At 35.2% G+C, this 25,662-nt stretch overlaps 1 protein-coding gene across 1 annotated transcript in view; it reads right to left on the reverse strand.

Moving 5' to 3' along the window:
* Window positions 1-25,662, reverse strand: part of GLRA3 (glycine receptor alpha 3) — a 123,151-nt gene that overhangs the window by 61,432 nt on the left and 36,057 nt on the right. The window contains exon 3 of the mRNA XM_027771044.1: window positions 11,097-11,179. Coding sequence (XP_027626845.1) covers window positions 11,097-11,179 — 83 coding nt within the window. The remainder of the gene's footprint in view (window positions 1-11,096; window positions 11,180-25,662) is intronic.

Raw genomic sequence — 25,662 nt, forward strand, 5'->3', positions numbered from 1 at the left:
CTGAGAATATATTTAATTTCAAAATGAGTTGTTTAAAGATTCATTGATTAACTATAGATGAAAATTTCATTTAAAAAATAAACTAGAGTCATTTTAGTCCAGCTGTCTCAAATGTGATTAGGAGAGAACAAGAGGAAGGGGGAGGGCATTCCTAGGTTGACCCAGTTTACAAATGCTGATGTCCTTAATCACAGCTGTAATTAAAAAAAAAAACAAAAGGAAGAAAATGCTCACTCTTGGCACGTGCTGACTTATTGCTAGGAGAAATATTACTCAAGTAAATTTTATTGACCTGACAAGGAACAACTGCTATGTCAAAATGCATTTAACTAAAACATTTTTATGTATAATTTGTGCATTTGATTTGAATGCTCTTACCATAAATCAGGCTGTTACATGCGGTTTCATTTAAATTATAGGTCTGTGAAATTAAGTATCTTCTAAGTAATTACACTTTTTCTAAAACTCTCTGGTGTAACTGAGTTATAACCATTATCTTACAATTGCTTTTGTTAAATTTCTCTTTTTACAATTACTTTGGTTAAATTTCTCTGAGACACTTTAATATATATTGTAGATTTAAACTTTCCTCCTATTTTTCTGAGAATAACAGTGGAAACATAATTTGTGAATGGTAACTGCTTCTCTTAAATGAAAAGCACACCAATAATTATGTTCACATTTCTCAAAATTTCACAAAATTGCCATGCACTGAACATACAGTGTTTGAAGTTCTTGAACCAGCAAATGGTGTAATGATTACGTTGCTGGATTCCCACGTAGATGACTATGGTTCGAGTCCTGGACCTGGTGGCTTTAAACTCACTTTGGGCACGTGTGTGTGCATGAGTGCACAAAATCCTGAGAGGAGAATGGAGGAGAAGGGATTGCAGCATGCCCATCCCTTCACGGTGGGGTGATTTCTTCACTTCAGTTTCTCTGCTGAGTGCATGTGCCCTATAGCAAAAACCACTCTTAAAAAAAAAAAAAAAAAAAAAAAAAAAGCCTCAATTAAAATTAGAAAAGGATCTGACCCTGAATTCATTTTAATGAGGAAAAGGTGTGATTGGTTGGATTTCTAATGTAGAATTTATAAGAGCGCTGCACCTATCTCTGAATAAACTTCAGGTTCTGGGAAACTATCCTTTGTTTGCCTGGAAAAAAAAATAAGAGGTTCAGATCTGCTCAAACTTATCAATTCATTTCAAAGACCCCAAAACATAACAGATACTATGAGCCAGATCACTCTGGTGATATCCAAAAGCCGTATCATGTTCTGAATAGAGAATAGGAAGACACCATAATAATCCTTTGACTAATTTGTGATTTTGAGTGTCTAACAGATAATTCAATATCACTACTCATTTACAAAAACCAAAACCTAAGCTAATCCTAGAGGATTAATTCCTGCATGATATTAGTAAGAATTTCAGATTTGTATTCTTATTTTCGAAAGAATTTGAAGGCCATCATTTTAAAATAGCAGTTAGAAGGCTATACAAGTTAAAAATATTTAAGTATATGTATTTCTTCTATGAGAGAGGCAGATAGACAGAGAAAGAGAGACACACCCAGCAAGGTCCTCATGCACACTCCACCCACCTAACTCATGAGCCAGGACCATGTTGGCGTGTACACATGCCCCATGTGCACAGGAGACCTCAAGATGCAAACCCTTCCCATATGTCCTCAGTATCATGGGACATTGTGTTATTGCTGCACCATGGTGGCCATTCTTAAAACTGAAATCTTCACATGGTCATTAACATCAGAGAATAAAATGATGCATTTTTAGTACAATTTCCCTGTGTAGTGTCATAAAATGTCTATCACTGCAATACATTCATTGAAGCACTGGAGGAAGGTAGTCAGCATGGTAATGGGCAGATTTCAAACACTGAAACTCACATTTTATGCACAGTACAATAAAAAACTGAAGGGAATTAGCCTTGGTACAAACCTAGATATTGCTAAAAGTTGTATATTATTTTATAATTTGCCATTTAAGTGAAGCCACATTGTTTCTCTCAGACCTCATGACATTAAGTATTTTTCACATTTTATTAAATCTTTTTTTAAAATTTTCAAAAAATTTTTGGAGTGTTTTTGCTATAGAGCACATGTGCTCGCCAGAAAGAGAGAGAAACAGAGAGACAGAAAGCAAGAAATTGCCCCCCAGGGAGGATGGCCATGCCGCAATCCATTCTCCTCCATTTTCCTCTTAGGATCTTGGGCATGCACGCAAACGCACCTGGTGTGAGTTTAAGCCACCTGGTCAGGGACTCGAACCGCATTCGACTACATGGAGTTCAGCAATATAGCCATTACACTATCTGCTGGTTCAACATTTTAGTAAATCTTTAAACAAAAAATTTTGTGAGATAAGGCAAAACATAGCTGTTGTTTTATAGGCACCAAACCTATATCTATAAAGAAAATGGCATTTGTGTGGAAAATATCCAAATAAATACAAATAAGTAACTCCATATTGTTCTGCTTCACCCAAAATAATCAAATTACACACACATACAAATCAGTGACAACTGATTTATACTACAACAGGTTTACAGAAGTCATAGTATATTGTGATAACTACTATAATAATATAATTCTTGGTTAAATCATTCAATTTTAACATAATGTACACTCCCACAATATTTTCCTTTATGTTCTAATTCATAAATTGCTCATTATAGGTTGATTTATTTCAACTAAGCATGAAAAACGGGGAACAGAGTTTTTTTCATCCAAAGGATATATCATGGTGTTTTTCTTTTTTTTTATTTTGTTTTCATTTATAATTTTTTATTTACATTTAATTGTTGTAAGGTATAATATGGGTTTTGTAGGATATAATATGGATTTTCAAGCACACATGTGGTGTGCAATAATCAAATCAAGGATAATATAGGGTATAATACGGGTATATTACAGTACTTGTTGTAGGATATAATATGGATAATATAGGGTATAATATAGGGTATAATATGGGTATATTACAGTACTTGTAGGATATAATATGGATAATATAGGGTATAATACGGGTATATTACAGTACTTGTAGGATATAATATGGATAATATAGGGTATAATACGGGTATATTACAGTACTTGTAGGATATAATATGGATAATATAGGGTATAATACAGGTTTTCAAAGCATGCATGCAGTGTACAATAGTCAATCAAGGATAATATATTAATCTTTTTCAACAAACAGCATTACAATATGGTGTGTATCATTAATTTGATTGGATTGGAAATGTCTGTTTTGTTTGTTTCTTTGTTTACTCAGTGGTGGTATGCCATTCCACAACCCACTTTGCCCAACTCTGTGTATCCCTGTGCCTGCTAACTGCCTTTTTCCTGATCCACTTCTAGGCTCCAGCTCATCCACTATGCAAGCCTCTTCGATCTACACTTGTCCTCTCCACTTCTATGTCTTCAGGGATTTCAATTTTGTGCCACAGAATGCAGACAATAGATATATACTGAGTGAAGTGATGTAGCATTTGGCTTTTTTGTCTGGCTTGTTTCACTTAGCATTACATCTTCTAGATTTGACCACTTTGTATTGAATGATGGAATCTCATTATTCTCATGGCTAAGTAGTATTCTATTACGTATATGTGCAGGGTTGTTTTCTAACAGAGATCATAGAAACGGTGATTATACTTAGTTTGACAAAAAAGGTTTACTGAAAAATGGACAAGTAACTTTACCAGAGAAACTCTGACCATTTTCTGTATTCAAACTATTTCCAAATATATTCCATCAGTTTTAGAATAGCTATGTTAGAAAAATTTCTAAGACTATTGGTGACTTAGAAAAAAAGCACTATTCCTGGAAAATATAAATTCTACTGATGGTTTATTTGTATTGTATTTATATAAAAGACATATTGCAGAAAATGGTTGTAATTATGGTGTCATACATTATAATAATTATTATATTTTAAATAGATGCTATTTTAAAAGTTTATTTATTTCTTCCATGAGAGAAAGAAAAAGAGAGCAACAAGCACTCCCCCAACAGGGTGTTGACTTGACAATCCACTCTCAGCCTCATCCAGCTTGAATTACAGGCTCAGATACACACCCACTGTGTACAGGGAAACCTGGGAGTGAGCCCTGGACCTCCCCATGTGGACCCACTGGTGTTATCACTGCGCCACCACCTGGCCTGTAATTATTATTGCAATCAAAAGTTCTTAAAGTAGGTTTGGGGATGAGAAATGGTATGAATCTTCCTTACTCTTGCCAAGTGCTAACAATTTGGCAGGGATTATACATACATATATATATATATATATATATATATATATATATATATGTATATATATGTATATATGTATGTGTGTGTGTGTGTGTGTGTGTGTGTGTGTATATATATATATATATATCTCAGAAATTTCCCTTCCCTTTCCAGGGATGCAGAATTCAGAGAAATTAACAAAGTGATGGGAAACAAGGCCTACAGGTGGGGTTGGTAAATTGTGAAGAAACAGGTCACCTGGGGTTTAGGAGAACACAGGTATTGAACTAGACATTCTTTAAGTGCTTTAGAGACTTCTAAATCTCCTTGAATGTGAATAGGATATTTATCACCCAAGCAGTAAGAATTCATCCGTAGGGATCTACAAACATGACTGCTTCAGAAGAAAAGGGGTAAAGTAAGGAGCCAAAGCCATTGTGATTACCTGTCACACTACTGCCATCACTAGGCATGGTTTCTGGGTTCTTACCTCACTGTGGCATTCAAACACATCTAAAGTCCTTCTCACCAAGTTATTAACACAAACTCTTTAATCACACTTCTGTGTGCCTTTAAAAAAAATAAGATTATTTTTCTAAGTTTTTATTTATGTATTTTTCTTATTTTTATGTTTTTGTTTTCTAATTTGGCTGGCCTCCCTTTTGGTTTTGTTTTCCTCTTTATCATTTTTTATAGAATTTTTTTTCTAATAGGGTGTGTGCATTCGCTGGAGAGACAGAGACAGAGAGACAGATAGTGAGAAATTACCCCCAAGGAGGTATATGTCCATGCTGTAATCCTTTTTTCTCCATTCTCCTCTCAGGATCTTGGGCACACATGCATATGCAGTCGGCGTGAGTTTTAAGCTGCCGGGTCTGGGACCTGAACCGCAGTGGACTCCGTGGAAATCAAGTGACATAACTATTATGCTTTATGCTGGTCCCCATTTTTATAGATGTCCTATGGTTTCTAGATGCTGTGTTCTTAATTTCGTACATCAGATCTATAGTCTTGTATATTTAACGAATTTATCAGACCTAGAGTTGAGAATGACCCTTGCTATCATCTAGTACAGTTCACTTATCTTATGAAAGAGAAAGCTGAGTATCTGAAAAGTTAGCAGATTTACATACTTTATACAGTTTCTTAATAAAAAATATCATCGTATGATACATTTTTTTGAATTTCATCTGTTGTATAAGTAACAATCATGCAGTGCCTAGTTTAAGAACTTACTCAGAGTTAAACATGGGGGTTCATTTTGGAAGAGTGCTACCCGAGTATTGAAAGAGGATGCTTTGGGAAAAATATCTGGTTTAGGCGTGCCCTTTTGGGAGTACATAACTAAGCAGGAAAGATATGGATCTTCAAATAATAAAAATAGACTAGACCTAAGAAGACAGTATTTAACTGAGGAAAAGATAAACAATATTTTCTATTTATTCAAGTGAACCAATTGGGTTCACATGGAATGGGGGACATATATCTTAGTCGTATCACTTACTTGACTATAGCTGTGGTCTGAATCAAAAGTGTTTTGCAAGTTCTTTTTTTTTTTTTTTTTTTTTTTTTGGAGTGGGGATTTTTGCTATAGGACGTGTGCACTTGCTGGAAAGACAGAGACAAAGTGAGAAATCATCCCCCAGGGAGGATGACCATGCTGCAATCCCTTCTTCATTATTCTCTCAGATTTTGGGGCATGTAAGCACATGCACCTGGCATTTTCAAGCCGCTGGGTCCAAGACTCAGGCTGCGGTCAGCCGTGCAGGAATCCAGCACCGTAACCATTATGCCACTGCTGGACCTGCAACTGATTTTAAAGCGTGAGTGATCTCAGCCTGCAGGAGTCACAGAAAGAGATCCCCTGCCAGGAGGGGAAGCCCTATTCTGCAGGTCTTGGTTTAGGACTATTTTAATGGATGGAAAGACATGGACATGGAGGAGAGAAGGTAAATTGCAAAGGAGGAAGCTCTGTCTTTTTATATGATAATGCAAGTGAATTATTGAGTATATTTAACTTGTAGACATAATTTAAGAATACTATAGGTGCAATTTGTAAAGATTTGGAAATTGCCAGATAGATTTTTAAATGGTATGTAAAAAAAATTGAGAGCTATTAAATTATTGAGTTCAAGTTGTATACTTCATATTTATGTGACCTTAGGAAAGTCACTTAATCTTTTTAAACCTTAATTAGCTGATCCTATCTTATTATACTGTAGTTAGGATGAAATCAGATCATATATGTAATAAACATAAAACTCTTGTGTCATCATACTTTAGTAAGGCCTGTAACTGCATTGTATTTTTATCATATTGTCATATATTAAGAATATACGATAAGCAAAAAAATTTCAACCTACAAAAATGTGGGCATATTGGGAGAGGATAGTTATAAGTATTATTAAGACAGAATATTTGGAGTTGTTTAATGCTTAAGTGAGGATTAATTTTATAAGTAGTGCACTATCAAATACTTCTATCTTGGGACAAATTTTACTTTCTAGCCAATTTTGTAATTACAAAGATTTAACTAGTAACTCAGAAGACAAGAACCATCTGTATCTCTAAGTAGGCAAATAAAAAGGATAATATTGTTTTGGACAATGTCCAACCTTTTAAATTATAAAAGAGCTTAGATAACAGTACAGACTATTAGTAAGCAATTGTTAAAAAAAAAAAAAACTGTTAAAAATATCAACACCAACCCTGTCTTTCGCCTTAACTAAGCATAGCATAAACTCCAGAGGAATCAGTCCGAGTCCTGTCAGGCACAGTTTTGAAATGATTTTGACAAATTAAATAGTAAAAACATTCCATCTATTGTTATGTATTTTAATTCAAATATATATTTGAATTAAAATATATTTTTTCTATCTTTAGCCATATCTAGGCAAAGTCTCATTGAAATATATTTCAAACGTTTCTTAAAATTGTTCTTACTATTTTTAAAAACTGATCCTTAAAAATCCCTTTTCTGTCATTTTAGGAATTTAGGTTGTTTTTTGCAGAAAACACTACTCTTTACTGTGTCACTTCCTTATATTTTCTTTTTTTTTTTGGAGAGGTTTTGCTATAGGGCGCGTGTGCTCGCCAGACAGAAAGCGAGAAATCACCTCCCAGGGGGGATGGTCATGCTGCAATCCCTTCTCCTCCATTCTCCTCTCGGGATCTTGGGCACATACGCACATGTGCCCAGCATGAGTTTAAGCCATCAGGTCCGGGACTCAAACCGCGGTCGACTACATGGGAGTCCAGTGACATAGCCATTACGCTAACTGCTGGTCCCAACTTCCTTATATTTTCTTTTCCAATATCAATAATCACAATGTCTGTAATCTTTATACATTGCTGAACTTTTCCACTTTTGTCCTCTACATTCTCTTTACACATGTACTACAAAATTAGGCCCTTTATGAAAATGGGGTAGTTCACATATTCTATGTCCTCTTTGTCCTAATTAACACCACAGCTTTAATGATGCTAAGAAATTAAACAATATTTTTTCAGGATTAAAACAGCTTTTGTTATTTTTTTAACTCGTCTAATTAGAAGTTTTTCTTATGATATTAATTAGAAACTAAAAATAAGATTTTGCAGTTTTTTCTCTAGCTATTCTTATGCATCAATTTGCACTGTAAATTCCTTAAGGGCATAGCCTTAGGGAATAATTCAGCCAAGTTTCCCTCTATTATAGATTGGTCCTTTATATTGTGTCAATATAAAATAGTTTATAAGTGCATTTATACATAAAATAAATTTAAAAATAAAGTTGTTATACCAATGGAAATGAAAATCGTCTTTTGAAAATACAGTCTTATATTTTCATAGAGTTAAAGAAAAACGGTGATGCAGTGAAATCTGAAGTTTGGTATATTAATACTACCTACTCTAGATAAGGAAGGTTAGTGATCACTTTTTTTTTTTTTTTTTAGGTTTGTGTCATAGGGCATGTGCACTTGCTAGAGAGAGACAGAGAGAGGAAAAGCGAGAAATCACCCCCAGAGGAGTTGGCTATGTTGTAATCCCTTCTCCATTCTCCTTTCAGAGTTTTAGGCATGCATACATTTACCTGGAGTGATTTTCAAGCCACCAGGTCTGGGACTGAAACTGCAGTTGGCTATGTGGAGGTCCATCACCTTCACCACCATGCCATCTGCTGGTCTTACTAGTCACTTTAATAGCTTGTCTTTATTAACAATTTCACTCAATTTGGGAACCAGCAGTTAGTGTAATGGCTATGTCGCTGGACTCCCACGTAGTCGACCGCGGTTCACGTCCTGGACCCAGTGGCTTAAAACTCATGTGGGCGTGCCCACGATCCCGAGAGGAGAATGGAGGAGAAGGGATTGCAGCGTGACCATCCCCCCTGGGGGGTGATTTCTCGCTTTCTGTCTCTATGTCTCTCTCTGTCTGTCTGGCAAGCGCACGTGCCCTATAGCAAAAACCTCTCCAAAAAGAAAAAAAAAAAGAATTTCACTCAATTTCATTTATTATAAGCAAAAGTGACACTCAAAGATTGGGGGTCAAGTTTGAAATATTTAGTGAAAAATAAGCTTTTGTTACATAATTCTTTCTGTGCATATATAATTTAATATTTCTGTTTTATTGGAGATACACTAATTTGCATTTTAGAGATATAAATTGTCATGGAAACTGGCCTGTGTTTTCTAGTTGACCTTGAGTGTACATTCTCTATATTCACTTTTTCAGCTATTTTACCTGATACTTGCATGCCTCTGTATATACCTTGTAGTAATAAACTATCTTGGATTCTAACTCCTCCTTTTGACTTTAGACCTAAATTTACCAAACCTTAAATGTATTAAGATTGGATTTATCAATACTCCCACCAACCTTTGCTTTTTACTCTGTTTCTGTTCTTCTTTAAAGCTTCTATATGATTCCATTTATCTAACCTCTTTATCTGATTTACAGGGACCTGGTGCCTTAACAGCCGCTTTGTACCAGTCTCTGTCATCTCTATCTTCCACATCATTCCTCTTTGTTCCTACTTTCTATTCTTTCTGCTAAACTGTTAAAAGAAACTATTTAAATCATTTTGGTTCATTTGGCTAAAGTAACCTGTAAGAGGCACAGCATTGACCAGATAGTTTTCTTGCTCCTTAAAGCTTCGATTGTTGCTCTCTTTTTCTATTGAATAATATTCACCATCCCTGGCTTTGTCACTAGGGCACCGGTGGACTGTTTTGCACATGCTTTTTTCCTTCTTTTTTTTTTTCCTTCTGAGTCCTAGCACGTACTTAATTTGGCAACCAAGACACGTAATCAGCCCTTCCTCAAATTGCCTTTCTTCATGGTGCACTTCAAAATCTCTGCTGCTGGGAACCTTCTGTTATCCCTTCCCACTTATAATTCTGAGTGGTTTCCCCAAGTTTAGATTCTTTTCATTTACTTTAGTATCTTATTCCACATGTATACTTAATATTTATGAATTATTTACAAAAGTTAATCTGCTTAAATTTTATAAAAAGAAGGTACTATCAGAGAAATAGATATTTTCACCTCATTAAGAAAAGTTCAATGCAGTGACAGAGCTATGGGTTGATGGGTGTGTGTGGGGGGTGATCATATTCCCCTGTAAGGTAGGCACGCCATCTAGTGACAACTCCACCACACTACAAACTTTGCCTCAGACATGAATTCTGAAGAGCTACCTTCAAATCTTTCTCAAGGAATAAACCAAGACAGAACTTTTCTATCACAAGCAAAATACTGAATATTTTTTATTTTTCTCATGGGATTAAGCACTGAAAACAATCAACTCAGGGTTGATTATCTAGGTATGTTCCGAGAAACAGAAAGACCTGAAATTTCATCTGGGTTAAGATTAATGATTCATATAAATCCACTTTGAAAACAGAAATTTAGAGCATAAATAAGTTTCTGATGGTGTGTAACCAATTTGTTTTCTCCAGAGATACCTACATAACATACCCACCACACTAATTTTGAAATAATAAATACTAGTTAATAAAAGAAGCATAGGCTTTGGAATTAGCTTGTGGTTTTCACCTCCATGAATTGGACCACAATATTCAATTGCTTAAGATGGCCATTTTCACAACTGAAAACATGAGGATAACAATAATTTTATTCTGAGTATAAGAAAAAAGAATATATATATATATATGTGTGTGTGTGTGTGTGTGTGTGTGTATACATATATATATATGTATACATATATATACACACACACATATATATATATATATATAGAGTAGGCACTTAGTAAATAAATGACAGGGTTTTTTTATGATATTTTAGGTTTTTGTCATAGGGTACATACACTTGCTGGAGAGGAGAGATAGAGAGTTACAGAGAGGGAAGGTGAGAAACCACCTCTCAGGGGCTGACTATGCAGCAATCCCTTCTCCTCCATCCTCTCCTCAGGATTTTGGGCACACACACACACACACACACACACACACACACACACACATGCCTGGTATGATTTTCAAGCTGCCCAGTCTGGGATCAAACCATGGTCAACCATGTGGGAGTCCAGTGCCTCAATCACCATGCCACCTGCTGGTCCCAAATGGCAGTTTGGTTTTAATGATTATTGTCCTTTTTACCTTTGGTGAGGTATGTATATGATTTTGAGCTTAAAAGCTGTTATTTCTAGATCCTCAATTTTTTTCTCTCTCAGTATGGTGAGCATGTGTTAGTAGATAGCAGTACATTCATACTGGTGAAAGATTACATGTCTAAATAGTAAACAAGCCACCAAGTTGATAAAATAAAATTGTATAAGCCATTAAAATCTTATATTTACTAATTTAAAAGAACTATTTATTGAAGAAGTATTTTATACTTACAGCTTTCCAGTTGCATTATACAAGTTTGAACATCCATTGGAAAATTCTTGAGATCCATTGGACAGGAAAGTGTTAATGTCAATCTAAAAGAATTCAAAGTAATTATGTTTAAAGGAAATTTATGAGATCATATTAATATTGTATTGTTAGGGAAAACAATGTTGTTTTGGTAGTGACTAACATTTGTTCAAATAACATTTTTTCCACGGTAGATCTCTTATTTACTATGAAATAGTTACGTTCTTACAGACAAATTTGTTTTGGGGGTGGGGTAGAAGACAGTTGTGGATATAAAGATCCCATCACATTTATCTACTCATTTATCCCTTCCCAGAGGGCCGTGATTATCTAGAAGAGGTCTATATATCCAGAAAATAGCTTCAAAAGAGAAATGTAAGAGTAGTTTCTACAAAATTAATTCCAAATGCCGCAAGATACATTTCTCCCAAATCACATAAACAGAATGTTTGAGAGGCAAGCATAGCAGGGAATCGGGAGGTCTAAACATGAAAAAGCAGAGTGCAGAGAAGCAAGTCCATAGGACAGCTTTCAGTCACTGTAACCACACTTGACAAAGTTTGCAGTGAAATTCCAGCAGTAGTAAGTGGAGTGAATCTCTCGAGACCTCTCTGGTGAAGCTCACTTGAAAATTTGGCTATTAGAGTAAGGTTTCCTACTGTGAAACTAGGACATTTCCCCAGATTTTATTGGATTCAGGAGAAAACCCATGATTTATCTCCACGCTCACCAAATAAACTCCTGGTTAGGCTCCACATTCAGGGTAGTCTGGGTGGTGCATACATGCACTGTACTCATTGGGAAGGTCTTTTCTCCACTTCCAGTGAGCCTCACTATGTTATATTTCAAAAAGTTCATCACCAGAGACCAGCAGGTGGCATGGTGGTTAAGGTGCTGGACATTCCCACATGACTGACCACGGTTTGAGTCCTGGGCATGGTGGCTTGCTTTCTCACTTTCTCTCTCTCTGTCTCTTTGGTCAAATTAAAATAAATGAACGAATAAATAAAATTAAATAAATAAATATTTTTAAAAAAAGTTCATCATCACCCTTGCATACTTTGTTAAAAATGTGTATTACCTAAATCTCTTTAGGGATTATCAAAAATACATGGTTTTTTAACTTAAGCAAGAAGGGCTCAGATTCAAACTCAAGTTTATTCAAATGAAGTTCTTTCCTGAGATGCTTTAGACAGACATTTTTTAGTGAAAGTATTCCCTTAGTAAAATGAAAATTGAAGATACACAATATAATGTAATGTGCTTTGTGAACGATGGTGAATATGGTAATATCCTTGGTTTGATTATCATACACTGCATGCATGCTTTGAAAAAACTATGCTGTATCCTACAGCACAGTACAATTACACATAAATAGGAAATTATAAAATAAAATGCAGAAAGGTGTTTCCATTGAGATTCAGTGTATTAAGGAGCAGCACTGTGTGGGGGTTTGTTTACCTAAACTTTGTGACCAGAGAGAAATTATTTCAACTCCTTTACATTGCAGTTTTACCATGTCTAAAATGAAGATAATAAAAGTACCTGCTCCAGAGTGGGTGTGAGCAATACACACGTTATTACACATAAAATGCTTAGATAAGTTCTTAACACACAGCAAGCACTCAATATATATTAAGTATTTGCAACCATTAGTAAATTCAATCACTCTTAGGCTCCCCCATTTACCCCTTCCCCATATGCTGTAATACAGTGTGGACACAGGATGACTGAATTAAATCACAAATATGAGCTATTTAAGCTTTAAGAAAAAGTAACCAGCAGCTCTACTAAATATTACTTCATTCTCCAAAATGGCATTTTTATGTAGATCATAAAGTTATAATGGTATATAAAATGAATACACTTTGTGAGTTACATCTAATTAACATAATCTGGAAGACATAATCAGATACAGACATATGAAGATGTTGAATTTTTAAAAGTCTAAGAGCATCACTTGGGAAATCCTTGAAGTCAGAGTGTAACACACTCAAATAATTCATAGTGTAATTTTTTTTCTTTTAATTTCCAGAGGGTACATGTGCTCACCAGAGAAAGAGACAGATAGAGAAGCAAAGAGAGAGAGAGAGAGAGGAGAAAGCACCCCACAATGGAGCGTAGTCACACTGCAGTCACTTCTCTTCCATTTCTCTATCCTTTCACCTGGAGTGTCTTACAAGATGCCATGGTTGGGATTCGAACCTTCATCTGCCATCTGAGATATGGCTCTCTACCACTAGACTAGAGGGGCTGGCCCATAAAGTTCACTATTTAAAAATATTTTTTTTCTCCTGGATTCACTAGCTTAAGTGATCCTGCAAGTATGACCATGGAGATTTACAAAATTCTCTCACAAAGACAGTTGGAAAATTGGGTGGACACAAGGTTCTCTGCTTTGTCTAAGGATTTTTTAGAAGCATATGCACACATACATTTTGAAAGCACACACATTAATTTTCCAAATATCCAAGGCTTTCAGCCAGCCAGTTTCAAGTGTTGACTTGCAGAATTATTCTGTGACCTTTTGTATGAAAGTAAATAGCATTCTCAGACTTTTTTCCACGCTCTCACCATGCATGTGATGTCAAATTCATATCCTGGTTATTTTTCTGGCATAAAATAAGAGACATTACATAATTCTAAAAAAAAAAAAGCACTTGAAAGGAATTATTTGGCAAAGAAAAACACAGTTTGTAGAACTCCTGTCATAAATTATATCCTGAAAAAGATCTATTTATTGACTTTTCTTTCTTTTTGTTTAAGGTACAAATACAATTGCTTCTTTAACAGCATATTCGTGAAAAATGTGTCAGCTTGGTTCGCGTGATACTGAATTTCTTTATCAAAACATTACACATAAATTAAAGATATGTCCTGACCACATCAAAAGAAAACTAAATCAAGAGGCAATTAATCACACTCTACTGTCTTGGAAATGAATGCCTTCTTGTTTAAGAAGGACACTAAGTTCTCTTTCTGAGACAAGACACATAAACAGGATATGGCATTTCTTATTTTCCCTGAAGAAATCTTGGCCTAATGAAGTAGTAATGTTAAAAACTGAGTATAATCTGTGACACGCCTCATGGAGATTTAACTGTTGCCCATTTTTGAACAAGTATTGCTTTGAGTGTGGTGTTTATCTCAACTGCTAATTGACTTTTAAAAGTGTTTTAGTCTCCATTTTAGCACTTTCGAAATGGGAATGATTCTAGCGTGAACAAAAGACAACAGAAGCACAACAAAAGCAATTAAATACTATATATTTAATTAATATACTATATACGCTTATTTTACTAACTTGTGCTAACACCCTGACTTTACCACTTCTATGACAGAAAGATAATTGCATTAAAAATCAAATAAGAAGAAATTTTGTGTCCAAGATACTATGTACAACAGCTCATCAAAGGTCATAATATAATTTCAACATTTTTAAAGAACTTTCTTTTCATTTTAATTTTTATGCCAGAGGGCACACACACTAGCATGAGAGGAGAGAGACAGAGGGGGAGACAGAGGAAGAGAAAAAGTGTTTTAGCTTATAACTCTACAATAGGCTTTTTATGAAAATAAATATTTTATTTGTTCCTAATATTTATATATTTAGCATCATAAAAACAATAGCCTCTTATTTAGCAATTTAATCAGCTTTGAAATTTGTCAGCAGTATCATAACAGGTAGCACCTCTATAGTACTTAAACACTATAGTGTTAAACACTGTTCAGAATACTTTAGATATGCTAACTCATTTATCCCCTGCTACAAACTTATAAGATAGGTAAATGATATTAGTCTATGTTAGAGAGGAGGAAACACAGGGGTTCGGTGACTCACCTGACATTACACAGCAGAAATGGGTAGAGCTGAGTTTACAGCCCTGGGAGTCTAGTTCTAGATTCCATGCTCTTAAACTTTAAGTATACTGCCTCTCAAAAGCATTGGAACATTTTTCATGAATAAGTTCTGTAATTAATGTGACATTTTTAATTTTATATTTTTATAAAAGACATGATACATTTTATATATTAATAATTAAAATTTAAAAGAAAACATACATAAATAATTCTTCCAGAAGAAATGAGAGAATGTAATTCTCATATAGAAAATTTAAGCAATTTCTCCATGGATTTTATATATTGAATAATTTCGTATTTTATTGCAAATGATTTTATGAAGAGTAAATAATTATTAGGAGGGATTAGATTGCTAGAACATTGGAAGGGAGATTATAATTAGCCTACGTGAACTACTTCTGGAGTTTTGTTGTCACCAGATCTTAGAGATAACCATAAATCTTATCAATCCATCACCACAGTAGTCTCAGTACTGTTGATATTGTTCTTTTAAGAAGCTGATGTACATAAGCTGTGGAAGTCTTCAGAATAACATACTAAATCACACATACCACGTTTTCCTCAGAACAATATCTCATACACAGTAAACTGACTTTCCTTGAATAAATAGTATTTTTAAAAGTATCTGTTCAGGACCAGCAGGTGGTGTGGTAGTTAAGGTACTAGAGTTGCAAATGACTGTGGTTGAAGTCCAAGATTTGGCAGTTTGCTTTTTCTCTCTCTGTGTAAGCACAAATACCTGATAGAATAATTTTTTAAAATTAATAATAATAATAAATAAAATTTAATAAATCGTTTTTAAAAGAGTCTTTTAAAATTAGGAGGCTTCTGTATTTAAACATTTTCTAGGAAAGTGATTATATTAGCTTAAATAAAGGTGGAGGTTGGACCCTGTAGTGTGGCAGCTGGGTGCTGCACTGCAGAAGCTGGATCCCACATGACCATCGGGGTTCTAGTTCTTACCCAATCAGCTTGAAGAGCACATCAGGACCATGTAAGCATGCCCAAGTTCCTGACAGAATAAAACTATGAAGGAAAGGTATTTAGCATGACAAATCCCATTTGGGGAGTACTTTTGCTATTCTTCTCTCTTTTGCTAGTACATGTGCCTTCTGGCATAACATATTTTTTTTTAAAGAAAACTTCTGAAGCTGAAATTATATTATGATGTTTGACAAGTGTCTTTGACACACAATTTCTTCTTGCTATTTAATTTTTAATACAATAGTCTCTTGTATAAGTATAAGCAGTAAAGTTGAATATATTAGTACATATTAGTAGTATTAGTAAAATAAACAGTATATAATATTTAATTGCTTATGATGTGCTTCCATTGCCTTGTGATAAGAATATTACTGTTGTCATTTTGTGAGTGCTACAACTGAGGCTTAGGAAATTTAATATTTTGAAGAGAACATATGATTCTGATTTATGGATAGTGGAGAATATCAGAATTTACGCTTTATTTTTGGTCTTTGCATGCTTTTTTCTTTTTTTTTTTTAGAAATATAAAAATAATAACTTTAGTGCCTATTGTATGCCTGGCACAATCCTTGGAGTTTTATGCTCATTATTTCAGGTTCAAGTCATTAGTGTTACCACTACCATACATTAAAAAACATATGAACTTTTGGGACCAGCAGTTAGCGTAATGGCTATGTCGCTGGCCTCCCACGTAGTCAACCGCGGTTCGTGTCCCGGACCCGGTGGCTTAAAACTCATGCCGGGCGCGGGTGCATGCGTGCCCAAGATCCCGAGAGGAGAATGGAGGAGAAGGGATTGCGGCGTCACATCCCCCCCTGGGGGGTGATTTCTCGCTTTCTGTCTCTATGTCTCTCTCTGTCTGTCTGGCGAGCGCACGCGCCCTACAGTGAAAATCTCTCAAAAAACAAATCTGATCAAAGCAAAAAAACATATGAACTTTTCAGGAGTAAAGAGACTTGCCCCAAATTACAGCTAGTACATAGCAGAGCCAAAATCTGGGTTGGGAGATCCAGTCCTCCATGGGTCTCTCGCTCTCCTCTTGAGTGTTCCAAGATGGCAAGGACTGATAATTTTTTACCTGGAGCCATTTCTTAGGGTTGTTTACGCAGCTTCTAATTTTGAGAGATGAGATAATGTTGTTTATCCGAGCACAGAGGCTTGCTTACAAGTAAAGTAATGCGTTTCCCAAACTCAGTGTTTCATAGTTGTAGCTTAGATCTCCCTTGTGGTTACCTCCATCTGAGCCCATTGTTTTGTTCTAGTGAGACTTGAGGACAAGAGGGGAGTAAGTAAGGTAAATAGAATAAAAGTCTTGCTGCTTGCTTACAATGAGTAATACATTCTTTTGTCTCTGACTCAGGAGTCTTCTATTTTTAGTCAGCATCCTTAAAATAGTGATAGGTTAACTTTATAAGTAGAGTAAAATCAAATCCTAAGCTGATGAAATCATGTATATTATTTAAAAGTTCAAAATCTTTGCCTTACCCATCTCTTCTCTCAGATCTATTGCTAGCTCCTGAGAGGTAACCTTTCTGTAGTTACTTACCTACCATTCACATTCACATATCTAAGATGCTATAATATGATGCTTGATTTTAGAAATATTTGAAACTATTAATTTCTTATAGGAGAAAACTAAGAATTTATTTCCCTTATATCATACTCCATATATATACTTACCTCTCCACTAGGCCTCAAAATTTAGTTATATAAGCATTTATGCTTAAATTAATACTCAGTGTTTACATGCCATAAATATTTAATTATTCTTCATGGCTAAGCTTGGTTGTTTGCCATAATTATAGCTCTTGCATAACATTTTGTTTTCCTTAATGTTAAGGAGTATCTCATCTCAACAATTACTTGAGTTTCTATGTTCTTACTGCTGTTTTTCTATGCTCTATCAGAGTTACAAAATCTTCCCCAGTGGTTAAACATAACAGGTAACCTATCAGTTCTGTTTTATATTGAAAATTTATTATCTTTTTTTTCTGATCTTTTTTACCAGTCAGCTATTGAACTTCTGTATTAACTTTATTGTTTTTACACCCTTACTCTCCTACTTTTTATTTCTCTGCATCATGATTTTACTTTCTGAGATTTCTCCATTTCATCTTCCACTCTACTGATCTTTTCCTACTTTGTTTTACTATTTGCTCTTATTATCCACTAAATGTCTCCATTTTCCTTTCCTGTCTTTTTCTTTTCTTTCTTTTTTTTTTTTTATTTCGTTTTTTGCCATAGGTTGTGCATGTTCGCCAGAGAGAGACAGTGAGAGGGAAAGTCAGAAATCATCTCCCAAGGAGGATGGCCATTTCACAGTACCTCCTCTGTTCTCCTCCTGGGATTTCGGGCACGCACACACGTGTCTGTCATGATGTTCTTTTATTTCTTTGTAGATTTTTTTTTTTTTTGCCTTAGGACATGTATGCTCCCCAGAAGGAGAGAGTGAGACAGTGAGAGGGAAAGTGAGAAATCACCCACCCAGGGGAATGGCAACACTACAGTTCCTTCTCCTCTGTTCTCCTCCTGGAATCTTGGGCACCCATGCATATGCACCCAGTGTGCATTTCAAGCCAACAGGTCTGGGACTTGAACCACAGTAGGCTATATAGAAGTCCAGAGACATAACTACTATGCCACCTGCTGGTCCCTCCATTTTTCTTTTTATAAAAGTATCTTTTTTCATGTATGCTATTGTCTAATCTATCTGCAGATTTTTTTAAGGACTTCTACTCTTTGCATTTTCTTTTGAGTCATTGCTTATTTCTTTAATTTTCTTTTTTTAAAAGTTTTTTTTCTTTTTCTGTGTGTGTCCTTTGGTCTCTTCGTTTTTTAAAAAAGATGACAAGATCTCCTCATGTTTATATTTAAGAATGAGGCACTAATATGTATCTGATAGTCTATTAGTAGCAGGTGGTCATTGAGTGATATTCTTAACTGTACAATGATAATACAGTTGCCCAAAAGTTTCCTCAATTACTGAAATGTAGATCTTTTCTTCAGAGAAAGTGAATTTCTCCAAAGATATATTTTCCTCTTTACTTCTCAGTGGAAGTTTGGGTCTGGCTTTCAGCATTTTAGAGTGAGCAAAGGGTTTCACCAATTAGTGTACAGACCTCATGCCATCCTCATTTTCTTGGTGTGATGTCTCATGACGGGCCCCGTTTGGTCTGTAGTGTCTTTCCCTTCCCTTTCTTTTCTTTTCTTTTCTTTTCTTTTCTTTTCTTTTCTTTTCTTTTCTTTTCTTTTCTTTTCTTTTCTTTTCTTTTTTCTTTTCTTTCCTTTCCTTTCCTTTTCTTTTTTCATATAGTCCTCTCTAGACTACTGCTTATAGAAATTTCTCTTCATACCCTAAAACTCTTAGAATAACTTTGCTGATTTTATTTATTTGACCTCTTGCTTTCAAAGTGTCCAGATCAAAAGGCAAAAAGCACTCTGTAGTCTGAAGAGCATGAGTGAAAGTATTAGGAATAGAGAAGCTAATTGTTGTGTCTACAAAGTTTAATTGAATCGTTTTCTTTTAGCTATTTTTCTGGTCTCCACATTCTTAAGTCTTAGTTATCTCATATTTTTTAAAGCTTGAAAATATTTATTATTTTCTTCCTTCACATTTCCTTGCTTTCACTTAGGTTTCAGCTATTTCTGTCTAAGTCAGTTTTCACAAGTGCATTCGTATCAAGCTGACTAAACAATGTTGTCATCACTTGTCTGTGACTGTTTTTCCCATTATTTCCATCCTTGCATGAAAATGGCATTTTTATTCCTTATTTAGTTTGCGTCTTTGTTTTAGTGGGATTTAAGAAGGAAAAACAGATAAATATGAAAGTTCAGTAGGTCAAGTTTGCCAGGACATTCTGCTTCTTTCTTTGAACAAGCAGGAAAGCCAGATCTCTTGAAACATCACAGATGCTTCATTTGTAAATTGAGGATTTTTTTCCCCTACCACAATTTTTGTTACCAAAGAAACTGCGGATTTGAAACATTTGAAGATTTCAAAGTCTTGAGAGATTTCCAAAAACAACTGACAAAAAATGAATTTTTTTCTTTGAACATGTGGGCCAAAATGTAGCAAATAAAAACTAGGAAATGCAAGAACATCTGTTTCATCTGAATTCACATGGAAATACAAAAGATGCATGTCTGAATAATTCCATAGCTTTCCTCAAAATATTAGAAAAGATGTGGAGCAATTTAAAACGCTGACACTATTTATAAGAGAACATAACTTGAAGTCTATTCCTCTACTTCAAGACAGAAAACATTTGAGTATTTCCAAGCCACATAGTAACATGGTCTCACTAATCCTACTTAAATGATTTAACTTTCCAATATAATAAGTAACCTTCAGTATTCTTCGATATAATGCATTTGAATTAAAGCAATTAAGTGTTTTAGTCTTGAAATTATACAATCCTCTTTATTAAAAAGATACATCTTATCCAATAACTTTTGAGAGTGAACAGAATTAAGTGCTTTTAACTTTGAGGACCTTGCACTGTTAGCAAGAAGCTCTCCACGCAATAAGTTGTCCAAGTTTTATATCCTATTATGTTCGATCATGAGGACAAACTGAAATACTTAATAGTACATTGACATTTTCCAACTCCAGTAAGATAATATAGACAAATATTCATAATTGCGTAGGTTGCATCACACACATGCACACACTGTATTTAAATTTTATCAATGGACATAGTCTAGAGGTTCAACTTTGCAAAATGATTATATCATGCTACCTGGTGATATATTTTTGCAGTCAACATTGCCACAACCCTGTCTAAAGTGGGAAATTTCTTTACAATATAATTAAACATAACATGATACATTTCACAAAGGTAATATTCTAATTAGCAGGAAGGAATTAAACTTGTTTTATTTGTACCCTGTCACAGATCCTGTGATATCTATCATGAGTCCACAGCTCAGAGGAGTCAAGGATTATGATCTCAGGTTAACAGGCCACTTCAAATATGTAATATGTATTTACGACCGGCGGGTGGCGCAGTAGTGATACAACACTCTACCATGATGGACCCACATGGAATCGTCCCAGGTTTGCATACAGAAGCCTGCCAGTACACACTGGGCATGTATAAGCATGCCTGTGATTACAGCTGGTTGAGACTTGGGGTTGGATTGCAGTGTGAAGATCCTGTAGGGGTGCCTGTCTCTGTCCTTATCTCTCTCCTTTTCCTCTCTCTTTATATATCTTTCTCATGGAAAAAATGAATGAATTTTACATATACATATAATATGTATATATATATACATGTATTATATATGCATATAATATGATATATATAATATGTATATATACATGTATTATATATGTATATAATATGATATATATAATATGTATATACACATATGTATTTCATTCAAAAGTAATACATAAAAAAGTAACATATAACTTCTGAAAAATTTAAACAATATAAACTCACATCTAATAATATAATAAAACTTACAGTCCCTCGTTATTCCATTACTCATTTAAATAGTTGATTATTCTCAAGCAATTATCAAGCATTGGTCTAAACTTCTTGTATAGATTTATATATAAAGGCATACTTTGGAGATACTATGAGTTGTTCCAGATCATCACAGTAAAATAATCACAATAGAGTGAGTTACATAAAATTTTTGGTTTCCCAGTACATGTATGAGTTATGTTTATACTAGGTTTACTCTATACTGTAGTCTATTAATTGTACAATAACTTATGCCTAAAAGAAAACCAATATGCCTGTCTTCTCTCTGGATTTCTATCCAGACCACTAAAACTTTGTCCATATCAGCAATCAGATTGTTTCATTTTCTTCTCATTTGTGTGTGCTCACTGGAGTAGCACTTAGAATTTCCTTCATACCTTTTCCTCTGCGGTCACTGCTTGGCTAACTGTCTGGCACAGGAGGCCAAGCTTTCTGCCTGTCTTGGCTTTTGACATACCTTCCTCTCTATCATTTAGTCATACCTAGCTTTTGAATTAAAATGAGGAAATACCACTCTTCCTTTCGCTTCAACACTTAGAGGCCATTGTAGGGTTAATTGGCCTAAGTTTAATGCTGTGTTTCCAGTGAATGAGGCCCAAGGAGAGTGAGTGTGACTGAGTAGGAGGAGGGAGAGCAGCCGGTGGAAAAGTGAGAACATGGACAGCACTTGCCAATATGTTTGCTCTCTTGTATGGGCATGGTGTGTGGTGCCTCCAATTATAATACTATTGGGTTGGAAGAAAAGTCATGATGCATTTTTTCTATATTTTTCAAAGGTCATTTATTTATATAAAGAACAAAGATCAATCAGTGATTTAGTGCCCATTTTGTTTAATAACTTTTTGCCATCTTTCAGTGAGCTTTATAATTCCTCATTCATAAAAAGACCTGTTTTTGTTTTGCTGACAAACTGAACAAGGTGTTGATTTACAGCCTCATCTGAATTGGCAGTTGTACCACACAAGGAGTTTTGAAGAGAGAGAAACAAGCGGAAGTCTGACATGCCAGGTCAGGTGAGGATGGTGGGAGTGGCAACATGCCATCCAAGCTCCAATAGTTCTTGACGGGTGATCGAGCTTGTGTGTGGTTGAAGGCTGTCATGATGGAACACAACTCCTTTTTGATCAACGAGCTCTGGACTTTTCTAAATGATGGGTTTGTTCAAATAGTCCAATTACTGACAGTACATATTCAAATAGATTTTTTGGTCCCTTGTTTAGAGCTCAAAAAAACATGACGCCTTTAAAATCCCACCACACTGAGAGCATAACCTTCCTCTGATGAATGTCTGCTTTCGATATCATTTGAGGTGAATCATCACATCAGGACCAAGACTGTTTGCACACCACATTGTCATAAACAATCCACTTCTCTTCAGCAGTTATCAGTCACTTCATAAAAGGATTATTTTCCTCATGTTTAATGAGCATGTGGCAGATGTTTAAATGTGCCATTAAATGAACTTCTTTAAGTTCATAAGGAACCCAAATAGCAAGCTTGCTTAGGTAGCCACTTCTTCAGGTGGTGGAGAACACTTAAGTGATGGCTGTTCGCTGTTTCTGAAAGCTCCCGTGTCCTGTAACATGGGTTTTGCCTCTATTAGTGCCGTTATTCTGTCATCTTCAACCTCTGTGGGTCTTCCTGACCAAGAAGCCTTGTTGAGATCAAAGTCACCAGAATTCTGTTTACCATCGTTGGCACTGATGTTCTTGTAGAGCATTGTCTCCATAAAATTTATGCAACTTTTCACAAACCTGATGCACATTCTTTCCTTTACAAAAGTAAACCAGTAAAAAATGGCAAAAATGCAATTTGGTCTTTCATCTTCAACTTGTAAAATCTCCAAAACTCAATGAAATCAATTTTTTTTCTTAGAATGAAGCTAGAACCATCAGTTGTCAAATGACCTAGCAATAGCATAGATGCAAATGACTCTAGTATTTCCAAAAATGGATGAGCACCATCTGTTGCAAACTGTGTCATGACTTTTCCCACAACCAGTATAAATAGAAGTGGTGTCAGAGACAGCCAAAGAGTGAGATGAATCAGCTTCTAGTGAGCATCCCACTTTGCAGTGCTGGGAGAGACTACATAGAAAGACAAAAATTCCCCCTATTTATTTATTTATTTATTTATTTTTTGAGAAAGAGATTTTGGCTACAGTGTACATGCACTAACCAGACAGAGAGAGAGAGAAAGACAGAGAGACAGACAGAAAGAAATCACACTGTGTTGGGGTGGGTAGCTATGCCACAATCCCTCTCCTCCATTTTCCTCTCGGGATTTTGAGTATACATGCACATGCTTGGCCTGGGTTTCAGACCTCCGAGTCTGGGATTTGAACCATGGTCTACCACAGGGGAGTCCAGCGCCTTACCCTCTTTCACCTTCACCCTCCAGAAACAAGGCATTCCCTTCCTCCTGGAGTAGTTTCAGAAAAGTCCTAGTGGAGAGTTAAGATTTTTTTTTTTAAATTTTAATTTTTGCTATAGGGTGAGTGTGCCTGCCACACAAAAACAGACAGAGAAACAAAAAGTGAGAAATCACTCCCTAGCAGGGATGGCCACACCTCAATCCCTTCTCCTCCATTCTTCCCCCTGGATTTTGGGCACATGTGCACACTTGCCTAGCTTGAATTTCAAGCTGTGAAGTCCAGGACTCAAACAGAGGTCAGCCAATGGGAATCCAGCACCCTAACCAGTACACCACCTGCTGGTCCCAAGAGTTAAGACTTTTAACATCAATAATGAGAGACTCCTACTATGGCATCAGTGAAAGCCTTGTGGGATGCTGAAATATCCAGCAATAACAACCAGAACTTCTACCTCCAGCTGGAAGAAACAATGTAGCACTCCTCTCTTGCCTTGACAGAGCAAAATCTGAGAAATACCGTTAGAACAGAAAATTTAAGTAAATTCTAGAGTCTCATAAAATAATATTAAAATGTCTAGGCTTCTGTCAAAAATCATTCATCAAAGGACCAGAAAGATCCCAAACTGCATTAAAAATATTAAAAAGACTGTCAACTGATGATAGCATCAAAATGACAGAGATGTCATAAGTGTGATACTTAAAAGTAGGCATGATAAAAATACTTCAATAAGGAATTGCAAATACACTTGAAATGAATGAAAATAATAGCAGCCGTAAAGTGAAGCCAAATGAAAATTTTAGCACTTAACAATGCGATAACCAAAATAAAAATTCAGTGGATGGACTCAACAGAAAAATGAAGAAAACAAAGGAAAAACTTGGTGAGTCCTAAAATACAATAAAAAAAATTATCCCCCAAAAAACAGAGAAATAATAATTGAGGGATATTAGAAATAGTTCCAAAGTCCTGTGGAAGTATTAAAAAAATCTAATATTCATATATTCAAGCTTCAAATAGAGGGGAAAGAATACATAGATTAAAAAAGTATTAGAAGAACTGAAAATTTTTATAAATCTTGTGAAAGGCATAAACCTATAATGAAAGAAGTTAAGTCTCCAGCATAAGTTCAAAGATATCCATACCAAGACAAATAATGCACAAACATCTAAAAATAGATAAAAATCTTTAAAGCACCCAGAGAAGAATGACATCTTACTTGTAGAAAAATGACATACTTTTTATGCTACCATTCTAATTGTTTTATGGAAGCCAGAAATAAATGACAGATATGTTTTAGGTACTGAAAGAAATAAACTTTCATACTAGAATCTTGTGCCCAGTGAATGTATTTTTCAGAAATGAAGGGGGGACCGACAGATTGTGTAATAGCTACATTGCTGGATGCCCATGAAGACTGTGGTTCGAGTCTCAGATATGGTGGCTTGAAACTCACACTGGGCACATGTCCATGATGCCAAGATTCTGAGAGAAGAATTGAGGCGAAGGAATTGTGGCATGGCCATGCCCCTGTGAAGCGCTATCTCGCCTTCTGTCTCTCTGTCTCTGTGGCAAGCACATTTGCCCTATAGCAAAACTTTCTCTCTCAAAAATAATGAAATAAAATAAGGAATGAAGGGAAAATAAGGAATTTCTCAGGATAAGGAAAAGCTATCACTAGTAAATCTACCCTAAAAGTATAGTTAACAAAGTTTTCTAAACAGAAAGGAAATAGTTTTTAAAAATAGAGTGTGTAGGGAATATAGAAAAAGAAAAAAGATATAATGAGAAAAAAAAGTGTAAATACCATAAACTTTTCTTCTTATCCTGAATTTTCTAA

This window comes from Tupaia chinensis, unplaced genomic scaffold (assembly GCF_000334495.1).
Source record: "Tupaia chinensis unplaced genomic scaffold, TupChi_1.0 Scaffold000179_1, whole genome shotgun sequence".
Lineage (NCBI taxonomy): Eukaryota > Metazoa > Chordata > Mammalia > Scandentia > Tupaiidae > Tupaia > Tupaia belangeri.